The following is an 11,584-nucleotide window of genomic DNA, read 5'->3' on the forward strand; positions in this document are numbered from 1 at the left end:
TATACAGTAATGTGGATGGATTTAAATGCTGCTTGGCTTTCTCAATGCGTGACCTACCTTTAGTTGGTCGGATGTTTAGTTAACTCAGTATTAAGGCAGTGAAAACAATCTGGGCTAGGTCTGACCTTTCCCTTTCTTTATCAACATGTCATTTCCTGTATGACCCTGCCTTCCCTGTGAACACACGGAAAGTGTCCTGTAAAAATGAACGGCTCCACGTAGCTTTGCTGACATTTCATCTGTGTGTGTTTCCATCATGTATGTGCCTTTCTGGGGCTGGTCCAAATTTTGTGAGAATTGATATCATTCCTGCTTTACTACATTAGTCTCCGGTCCTGGTGAGTCTGAAACATCGTGAAAGACATTGCATGATGATCAATCAGGCAGGTGAAATGTCATATGAGAATATTGTTTTCATCAGCTCGCGATCTAAGATACTGTAATCCAGATTAACTAACTGGGCTTTTGTTGTGTTATATATCATTATAATACTATAAACACAGTTTTTGCTGGCAGATTATTGTGACAGTGTGACGTTTTCAGGATCTTTTATCTGAATGGGCGTTCCACTCTTTGGTCAGACTCCTTTAACTTTCATAATTTGATGCTTACTTTTGCCCTAAATTATGATTAAACTATGCTTGTGTTTATAATCATTTTGCCTGCGGTTTACAGTCAATCAGTATTGTTTTTGTATAGAATAAGTTCATTTGTATTTGGAAACTAAGATCTTGTATTTCGCATTAGACCTTTTGCAGACTGGTATGGTTTATTTATGGCGGATCTTGTCGCAAACCATTCATCACATAGACACGGATATCAATCAGGCTTCACCAGCCTTCCCCTCCTGTGTGAGACATCAAGAGCCACAAGTGGTCTTAATTGTATGTGTCATGCACAAGACAATACATATGTTAATGCTTCCTTATTGCTGGTTGGTCTCTTTGCAGAGAGATCGAAAGAAGCATAATCCTGATACCTATATGTGAGTGACCATAGTAGATTGGTGACAGTGAGTGCCTTATCTCTGTATCTCATGCTTGCTTTGCTGAACAGTTTGGACACCCCTTCACCTGCTTTGTCCGCATCAATCTGGACGAATCCTGCCACATGAATAGAGATATACCCATCCTTATCTAATTTGGATAGTTCTGTACAAGTCTATGGTATTTATGATTTATCATTGTTTATGATGACCCATGTGTATTACATATACCATAACGATATTTCTTCTTTGTTCTGCCTACTTGTGCATGAACAACTTGCGTGTGCTGATAGGTACTTACCGATTCCTGGTTGTACTTATAGAGGCTTGTTCTTAGCTTCACCTGATGTCCCAATAGCTGTTTTACAGTTTTGCTTGTTAAGGGTTGATTATTTAACCCAGTTGTCTGATTTTCTCCCAAGATTCTGTTAGATAGATACGTGGCATTTGTTATCTATATAACTCTGTGTGTTGACTCATGCTAAATAGCCGATGCTTTCTCCACCCCCTAGAGAGGAGTGGTAGTGACATCATACAAATCACCGGTCTGTGAATAGTTGCTTTGGGGTAAGACTGCTAGAATCAAGTGACATCAGTATGTTTTATTGCCCACTTGGGGTAAGACGAGCCTTAATCGCTTTCATAATAGTTTTGAATTTCCCACACTGAAAGTTTAGCTAAATACGATGCAGAGTACTTCTTCCTGTAGAAAGTACAGTTGAAAACATTTCCATTACCAATTAGTTTGTGTCTGTTAATCTGATTTTATTGGACACCTTCTAAATAAGTTGGATCACAAAGTTGAAGCTCTCGACAAAAAGGCAGATACATGCTACAGTTCAAAGGATTCCTCCCAACCTGCAATAACCTTGCCAGGTTTAAACAGGCATGCCTTTTGCCATGAGAAAAAACAAATATTTAAAGGTAGTGGTGCCAGAAAAGTGTTTTTATATTCTGCACCACCTTTAAAAAAGCCTTAAGCTGCATAGTGCACCATTTACTGAATAATTACTCTGCTTGGGTTGCATCTGGCTGGCTAACGTTTATCAACGTATTAATGAATCGATGGGTCGCTTGAATTTTCCGCACCAATTTCTGTCAGACACCATAAGTGGTCCGTTTCACTGAAGCTGCCATTAAACAGTTTTCGTCCATCCCTGCTTGTGGTTCGTAATTACAAGTCTAAGATGGATACATACATGGAAAAAGAAAAAAAAAAAAAAAAAAAAAAAAAATCGCAAGTTACAGGAGGGGGAGGATAAGAGGGGGTAACGAAGCCAAAGGGCCACAGGCCGGACCTTGAACCCATGCACGACTGCTGCAAGGACTCAGACTTTGTTCATGCAGGGGTGCCCAGCTCCTAACCTTAGGTGATAACAGATGCCAGAATGATATATTTGAATGCATTAAGCATTAATCTTAAAATGTGCTGCACTTTTAAAAATGTTTGAAGAACTGATAAATTCCCATTTAGCTTGCCTTGGACTGATTAATGTGGGGCGGCGTAGCTCAGTGTGTAGGGACTGTTGGCTGGACTGGTGGACCTGGAAGAGGTGGCCAGTTTTCACCTCCTGTGCAGCAATGCCCGAGGTGCAAGGCAACCTAATCCCGAACCCTCTCATGGGGGGTGCTGGTACGCCACCATCTCTCCCCCTTTGCATGTCCACATGTGCATTTCAGCTGCTTGGTTGTGTGTATATGAAAAGAAAGAGTCCTAAGGGATCAATGAAGTATATCTTCTTCTTCTTCTTCTTCTTCTTCTTCTTCTTCTTCTTCTTCTTCTTCTTAATGATAATAATATAATATACAGAAGGTAACTCACCACGGAAAAAATATGACTGAATATTTTGTTAACAGCTCATTGCCCAAAGCAGTTCTCTGCTGAAACATCTGTCCTGTGTGCCAAGAAGCTTCAAGGCAGGCACGCATACACGCATACACACACACACACGTACATAAACACACGCATACATACACACACACAAAATGATAGCACTGAAGAAGACTGGAATCAGAGCATAAGAATAAATTATATATTTTTTCATTTCAATGAATCAGGAACAAAATGTTAATAATAATATACAATTTGTTCATTACACCCTGTTACCAACTGTCTCAAGTTTGGTCCCCACACAGATATACCAGTCTAAAAGGTAATTTGTTTAACTCAAAATCCAAACATGTCAACTAAATGGTGAGATGTGTAAAGATATCAGTCATATCAGTAATGTTAAAGGTGTGTGTTTGAGTGAAATGTGGTGTAATGTGCTGTATGCCAAGCTGAGAGAGAGAGTGAGACTCCCAGAGGGGCAGTCTTCTATAACTTTCTGAGAGCCACACCCACATTAGCAGGTAAGACAGGTGACCCTGCCAGCTCCACCTACCAGCCAACCCAAGTATTTGTAAAGCTGGGAGGTATCATCACAACACTAAGTGGTAGATAGAATGAACAATATTACATTCATATTTCAAGCTACAAAAGCAGTTTGGCCTCGGGGTGGCACTAGAGGAAGGGTTCATTAAAGTCAAGAGAGGTCACAGTTAAATGTGCTGAATCTACGTTTTTGATCATGAGAGTTCTTGCGGATAAAGTTTAAATATTGGCCTGAGGATGGCGCTAGAGTAAAGCTTATGGAGTGACCAAGTGGCCATGAAAAGAGTTTGCCCTTGAGGCTGAAAGGACCATCAGAGGTCCATTAGGACTCATCCTCTGGGGACTGACACCTACCTGTATACCTAAAAAGCTCTGACATCCATCTGATCAGTAATTGTTTCAATGTATTGAACCAGAGCATTGCACAGCAATAGTCATCTTTAGACAGTGCCACGACACAAAGTTGATCAAACAAAACATTGTGATGACAATTGGCTGTAGGCCATTCACATGGCAAAGTATAATGAGAAATGAATATATTTTAACGCAGGGGCGATTATGCCACACTCAGGGAATTGTAAAGAAAAATCTCTTTATAGAGAATGCTCTGCTCCGACAGATGTATGTATACCACTGAGAGAACCAAACTCTGTGGGGAGCTGAATACAACACACACATACAAAGTAGATGCAAATATCAAATATTAAACACCTGCAAAACTGAATGAACTCCAGCATAACGCCCATTCTTCAACTTGTGAACACTTGCACTAAAAACAGTAATATAATTATATAAATACACAGAATACCTATTGACCTGGCAGTCAGGGTGGACTGTATCTTTGTGGACTGTGTATGAGCAGGCCTTAGGGCAGTACGATATTACAACTCAGTAGCTAAACAGCTCAAAATAACACTCAGTTAGAAATGTTCATATGAAAAATATAGATCTGATTACTGAGTATTAAAGCCTGCTTGAGTCAGTCAGTGGAGGTCTATTGGCCACAAGGCTGTAATACACTGACTGGTCTGAAGGGTGGCGAACGAGGAAAGGCCATTCATACAAACTGACTCCAGAGCTACTGACATGGAGGTACGGGGGGCATGGAGAGAATAAACCAGAATAAAATCAGTTAATAGACTGAGTGATTTAAATGGAGGAAGTGTATTGATTTAAACAGCTTGATCGATTGCTCCATTCAAGATGTGCATTATAAGAACTGATAATGGGAAATAATGGGAAGTGTATGGACAGAAACACTGGAGTCTAGACATTACTGGAGGGTACATACACTGTTGTTTTTCTATGTTTATTATGCTACGTATGAGTGAATAGATGTACTTAAACACATTAAATGTTATACATTATGATGGTGGACAGGATTGTGGACTTCAGCTTATTATAAATAAATAATATCAGTAATCGACTCTTTCCAGAAACAATCGCTGCATGTCGTAAAATGTCTGCGTCTGGACAGTGTAAAAGGAGCACCACAGGCACTATGAGACAGCAATGGACAAAACCATTAGATTAAAAAAATCAATAACACAGCACACTGCAGAGGAGAATATTAAATAAATACAGGAAAAGCCTGATTGTATCAGTCATAATAGTAAAGATGACTGCAAGCTGCTGCAGGAAGTTATGGCTGTACGCTGACCACTGACTCACAGGGGTCACATGCAGAGCTCTATTTGTCTGTGCCAGGTTTTCATTCCTGTTTTGTTATATCTAATGCTGACTTAACAGTCTAAAATTAGGTTTTATAGAAGTGCTGGGATGGGATATATAATCTCCCCAGCATGTCCCTCTGATTTCTCACAGTTTGATGACCTCAGCTGGCTCCATCCTTTCGTTTCGTTACATTCATCAGACACAATATTCCAATCAGAGTCTGAATGACAGGGAGCTAGCAACAGTAGCAAGGTCTGGTATATCCTGTGGCCACTGCACATAGGATAAACACCTTAAATTGCTGTCACAATGTGGGATATAATATGGCCCCACCCTAAGGCCAAGCTACATTTTTTATGTTTTCTAGTTGTTGACCATCAGCAGAGCGCACAGAGCTGAAAGTGTGGCTGTTGTTCTTCTTTTACATGAACCCCACCACTCATTTACTACAAGGTTAAGATTGTTATTCAATTCTTTTATTGACATGCAGTCAAAAATATTATGAATTCCGTGAGACAGCATACATGACTTTCTGCAGGTAGAGAAAATATATACAGTAACATGGCAGTGCCTGCAGCCTTATGCCTGTAGATTATTTCCTTTGATAGAGAACTGTGCAACAGTAAAACAGTTATTGATGTGCAGTCTATTAAGCAGTCATTAGCACCGTGGTATTACCCCTGCAACTTATTTTAGAGTTTTAAATATACATTATATTGAGTGGCTGTAATGCACTAAGCATTGTAAGTCATCAGCTGATATATCCTAAGAAAGACATGCTGTATTATCAGTCTGTTATCTTGATGTTACTGGAGAGTCTGAAGTGAAACTAGACCAAGTCAGTGAGGCTGGAGCGAGGAGAAACCGAGGCATCTGCCATGGTGAGGAACTCAACCCAGTTCTGACAGAAGCCACGTGAATACTCTCCTGTGTCGATGACGAGTCCCCACAGGCGGCTCTGGCCTGTTTTGTTCCTGACAGCCAGCTGAGACTCCCGCTCCGTCACATTGAAGCTGATATTCAGAACCTGTGCCACCAACAGGTAAAGCAGTCCACCTGTGATGATGCTGCTGTACCAAGCACAGGTGAAGCAAAGTGCCGTGCTGTAAACATAAAGAAAGAGGGAAAATCACATTAAAGCAATATATATGTTTGAAATGCATTTAGCACAACCTTTTAAAACCCTCTATAAATGTTTTTTTAACGATACTAGGCTATTCCATCTTAAAATTTGACTAGATGATGGACAAAAAGACGTAACTGGTACTTCTGCCCTCTTGTGTCTAGAAAAATTACTTTATCACATCATCTTTGTTTGTAATGCCACATAACTATTGTTTAACTTTAACCACGGTATAAGCTGATCTGACAATCAGTATTAAGCACTCTATTTATAGTAAATAGACACAGTCCAAGGCAAAAAAGAGGGTAAATTACAATGCTTTTTCCCTCTTTACCAAAAATGTATCTGCTGTTAATGCTTTCTTAAAATAAACAACAGACAATAATGGATACATAAATAAAGTTATTATAGCAATTTAACTATGACACAAGCTGAAAAGGTGGGTTTTGAGTTTTTATTTCTTTTGCAAACAATTTCTATTAATAGTTGTCATTCTATCATTTCCAAATAAACTAATCTTTAAAGCACTGAAAATACATGACTCATAAAAAAAGAAACTTTTCTGTACTTTTATGTCCTTACTAATAACCCTTTTCACTGATATTCATCATATATACATATCTAATCTCGGCCAGGAAAGTTCAGTTCATAATTCCTATTTTAATATTACTTTCAAGAACATTTACAATGTTGACTTCTCATCTACTCTTACATCTAGTTTTATAGTCACCTGCATCCTGTGGTGGAGACAGAATACAAAAGAGTTGTATACCTAGACTGACTGTAGACGGCGGGGCAATAAAGGAGAGCCGTCATCAGATACTGCCGAGGACAGAGGCTGTGAAGCACCAAACTGATCCCATACAGAGAGGTCAACACGAACACAGAGAGGGTGAGCAGGAAACAGCGATGATTTGCTTGTCCAACACAGCTATTTATCCTACAACGTCTCAACACATACACGCATAACACAGACACACAACACAATGTACCAGTCAGACCAGATTGAAGCAGCAGCGCACCTCCTGCCTGCAGGGTGTGGCTCCATAGAGTTTAAAATTGCATCATGCCATGGTTATATCAGAGGTTTCTGTCTACAGTGAATAATAAATCAATTTTGTCTTTAGGTTATAAGTGTATTGCAGAGAGCATTAGCTAATCTAGGAGACAAGGCAACATTTTTCTTCACCTTCGGAGGAAAATAGTTCCTAAAATGTCAAAACTGTTCACAGTAAGACCTGTCGATTATGAAAAAACATTGATGCCTTGGAGTTTTCGAAATGTCAGTTTTCTGTGCTTCAGGCACAATTTACTAATTTCCATTCACCTCCACTATTTCAAGGTGGCAGCAGAAATGTCAGACACTTCACTTCTCAAAAAATAAACCCAAACATACAACAGATACAACTATATGGGTAAGTGGGAATAATATGTTTTTATCAATGAATTACAATTTAATGGCTGACTCATATCTATTTAATTGAAAAATGTGTCAATGGATAAAATATTCAGACACACAGACAAATTCAGGTTATTAAGGACCATCGAAAGGTTTAGGCCTGGTATTAGACAGTGATTAATGGTTCATTTAAACCTTTCTCTACTGTGGAAGAAAACAGGAAGTAGATGTGAAGATATGACTGTACAGCAGTTACCAAATCCATCATAACTCTATATTTCATGATCTGTTGTGAATGCACAATACAGAAAAACACAACTGACTTAGAAGTGATTCACAGGCCAGACAAGAAATATTTAAACTTGCATGTTAAATCCAACCCACCAGATGCAGTGGTGGTCCAGACGTTGCACACAGGATCCACAGGTTCGACAGTGTCCAGCCCGCGGGGGTCGCATTATTTCGCACATAGGACACCTGCTCCATTTTGCTGTCAGGGCCTCTTTTGTTGTCTGCAACCCTTCTAGAGTCCCCGAGGAGGACGCTGCTGATTGGGTAGATCCATTAAGGTGTCTGGTGTCCTTGTTAGCCTCCTGACTGGGACTGTGTGCTTCTTGTGGGGAAGTAGTTACAAATCCTGGGCCTCTCTTGGTGAGAATAAGAAAGACGACAGTGAGAATCATGCCAGTGGTCACAGTACACAACTGCAGCTGGCTGACGTTCCCACGTGGTAAAATCTCTGTGATGAAGAGGTAATACATGTAGAACAGGGAGTAAAGTGAAAGAGTGAGGAAGAAGAGGGTGCGTCTCCTCTTTCGGTGCGTGGCGTAGTAGTACCACAGCACCAGGCCGGGCAGAGCCGTCAGGATGATGATACCCAGCAGGTAGTGCAGAGCTGCAACACGCAGCAGCAGAGGCAGCAGCACCAGGGCCGGGATCATGGAGATCTCCAGGTTGTCAATCATGGCCCCAAGTACAGCGGACTGACATCCACTTTTAGGTGGTTTGTCTCTCAGCCACCTACAGAGAACAGTGGTCATCAAGTCATAATTACAGAGCTTTGTAATTATGATTGTGGCTAATGCAGTTGCTTGTTCATTGGTGGGAAAGAGTTAGTTTTTCGTGTGTTTGTGCTGCATATATTTTTCAGTACAATCTAAAATCAGTGATGCTAAGTAGATTTTATTTTTAGTACTGTACTGTTACAGTTTATGCTGTAATGGCATATTAAGAAAGATATGAGGTTTATCTGTTTTTACTTTGTGAGGAAGTTTTTCTATAATAAGGGCCAGACTAACTCTTTAGGGAGAAAATAATGAACCGGGCCCTGGAACAGTTTGACTTTAACCACACTGGCTCACTCTTGGTTACCATACATAACAAAAAATACTGTTAATTAGAGCAATGAGATACAGAACAAAAGTGCTACTTCTATGTGAATAAAAATCAAGCAACTCTAGGCTTCTTTTATTTTTTTTGTTGTTCAGTATATTGTAGCGGTTCTCAGTACTGACCCTTTTCCTCAAGCCCTTCATACCTGTTAAAGGCTTCATCCAGATCTTCACAGTCACAGCAACATCCGTACTGGTAGATATCACACTCACAGCAACACATAGGATCATCTGGCTCTGGAGGCTTTAACTTCTCCCATTTCATAATGGCTTGCTAAAGATGACTTTGAAGTTTACAAGCTGTCATTTCAGAACAAAAGGCCGTTATTTAAAAACTCTGTACTGTTGAGCAATGAACCATGAACAGTTACAGCACATTGGTGTCTATGTTAAAATATGTGACTTACACAAACAATAACAATCCTCAAAACAAAGAGGTAGAGGTTTTTACATTTTTTTGCATGGGCGAGCAATAATCTGCAATTAGTATCTAAACAGCAAGCACACGCACACATATACACAAACACACACACACACATATATATAAAGATCTGAAACTAACTGACTGACTTCTGACTGAAGTCCATTTACTCAAATACTGGAATAAAGTACAAATTTGAGATTCTATACTCAAGTCTAACATACTTCTACTTCACTACATCTCAGAAGGAAATACCTTTTACAGCACTGCATTTGTCTGACAGTTTACTTAAGACTTTTTCACACAAAACAGATGAAGAGCTTATAAAATATGATGTTTTGTTATAAATTAAACTGTCCAACAGTATACAAGTACAGCTGACTGACACAAAATTAACTGTTTTGATAATCATTTAAGTCATTTTGTGTGCATAAAAAAGTATCATTTTAATTAATTTTTAATAATGAGGTTTGGACTATTGGTTGGAGTGTGAAGGTGTCACAGGGTACATATTTCTGCATTGACTACTTTAAGTATATTTTGCTGATTATACTTTTACTTGTATTTTACTTGTAATAAAGTATTATTATTTTTACTCAAGTAAAGGATCTGAATACTTCCACTGCTTCCCCCTCAACTGTTTCTCCATATCTGAGAATCAATGATAATGATGACAAAAAATTAAATCCAGAACCTGGTGTGAATCTAACTCCAGGTCTGAGTTTGTAAAAGAGCACAAAGGAACAATGATCATGATTACAGGAGACTTAACATGATGCACATGGCAAAAACACACACGTACGATTGCAATAGTGAGTGAAGGAAAACAAGAGACAGCAATTTATTACTTTTACTACTTATGATGATATTAAACCTCTAGTCCTCTAAAACAAGACATGAAATGTATAAAGACACAGAATAACAATACAGTCATATACAGGTTACAGCAAGTTATACTGGACTCAACCTGTTAGTTATAAAAAATAATCATTTCCAAACTCAGAGGATTCTCAGCCCCCGAGAGCTTATCGTGTAATTTGTTGAAACAAGGCCACTGTGTCCACAGGGAGAAACTATCTGGGCCATTAAACCCAGGTCCTCAACACTCAAAGATGTGCTTGAGTTATTGTCAGTGCGAGTTATTAATTTAGTCTGGTTTATAGCTCGGGTTACAGCCTATAACACAGAATAAACAGAACAATATTAAAAATAAGATAAAATGTACATATCAGTCAGCTTTCAGTCTGTTTGCCTTATCACAGTTTCCTTATTTATAAGTTTTTGTATCACACTGCATTATCTAATAATGATCACAATTATTCACCAACAGTATTTCACTCGTTATCCAAATGTTCTAGTCGTGTAAAAAGAAAAATCCACAACTCCACAAATAAAGATAAACCTTTTCTCTTTTAACTTACCTTTAGTCTCCACAACAAAAATACAAAACCGTCAACACATGTGGTCTGAAATGTCAGATTGACTCTTTCCAGGTAAAAGTTCTGCGATCTTTGGCAAATGATGAAGAAGATGACCCCTTGTCACCAGGCTCCTTCTGTGTATGACTGAAGGGAGGGGGGGAAAAAAGAAAACAGCAGCCTACTTTCTCATCAGTCATTTGTGTTGAAAAAGGAAATTGGCATGTTTCTGCTCTGGTGGGGCTGCGCCGACACCGTATCAGTGCAGTGAGATGGTTTTCATTTCTTGGATTCCCTCGGTGGAAGTGTCCCAACAGAAGGCAACTGGGATCCCTCCTGACAAGTGGTTTGATATTGTGTTGCATCTGCCAGCTCACTTTTCTCCGAGACTATCCTCCTCACGTCATTAAATAGTTCACAAGTCGTCCTATCGCGTAGCCCACTCCTGCCTCACAGATTCTATTAGTTACCATTTGAAGTTTTAATACTGGCATGCTTGGTAAATATAGGTGCTACCTCAAATGGCTGAGGGAGCCAGAGAGTCTTTCATACCTCTATCCACAGCTGACAAGGCCATGTGGAGGTGTTCAAAAGCAGCCCTGACAATCCACACACTGAGCTGGACCAGAGTCTATGAGAAGCATGACAGGCACTCATAGATGAGAGAGTGAGCGATGATCCATGGGGCAGCCCCACCCTCTGGGATCATATTTCTTCCCACAAGCAACCTGGCCTCGCTGCTCACACACACACACACAGAACACTCTGGAAGGCTGTATGTGTGTGTGTTGCTGTTAAT

The 11,584-nt window shown here is 39.6% G+C and overlaps 1 protein-coding gene across 1 annotated transcript; it reads right to left on the reverse strand.

Annotated features, from left to right (window-relative positions):
* Positions 1-5,503: 5,503 nt before the first annotated feature.
* Positions 5,504-11,393, reverse strand: LOC118331187 (palmitoyltransferase ZDHHC23-like). Its single transcript, XM_035665977.1, has 5 exons — positions 10,789-11,393; positions 9,093-9,246; positions 7,940-8,575; positions 6,929-7,096; positions 5,504-6,136 (listed from the first exon to the last, which is right to left on the reverse strand). Exons 2-5 carry the CDS (start codon positions 9,209-9,211, stop codon positions 5,863-5,865), a joined length of 1,197 nt encoding a protein of 398 aa, XP_035521870.1. The 5' UTR covers positions 9,212-9,246; positions 10,789-11,393; the 3' UTR covers positions 5,504-5,862.
* Between the last annotated feature and the right edge of the window lie 191 nt (positions 11,394-11,584).

This window comes from Morone saxatilis, unplaced genomic scaffold, assembly GCF_004916995.1.
Source record: "Morone saxatilis isolate NCDOM2014 unplaced genomic scaffold, NCSU_SB_2.0 Contig20, whole genome shotgun sequence".
Taxonomy (NCBI): domain Eukaryota; kingdom Metazoa; phylum Chordata; class Actinopteri; family Moronidae; genus Morone; species Morone saxatilis.

Coding starts and splice junctions, on each gene's coding strand:
- LOC118331187 (XM_035665977.1), bottom strand. CDS start 9,211: ATGAAATGGGAGAAGTTAAAGCCTCCAGAGCCAGATGATCCTATGTGT. Junction 8,576..9,092: donor CTGGATGAAGCCTTTAACAG/GTATGAAGGGCT, acceptor TGTTCTCTGTAG/GTGGCTGAGAGACAAACCAC. Junction 7,097..7,939: donor CTGGACCACCACTGCATCTG/GTGGGTTGGATT, acceptor GAGACGTTGTAG/GATAAATAGCTGTGTTGGAC.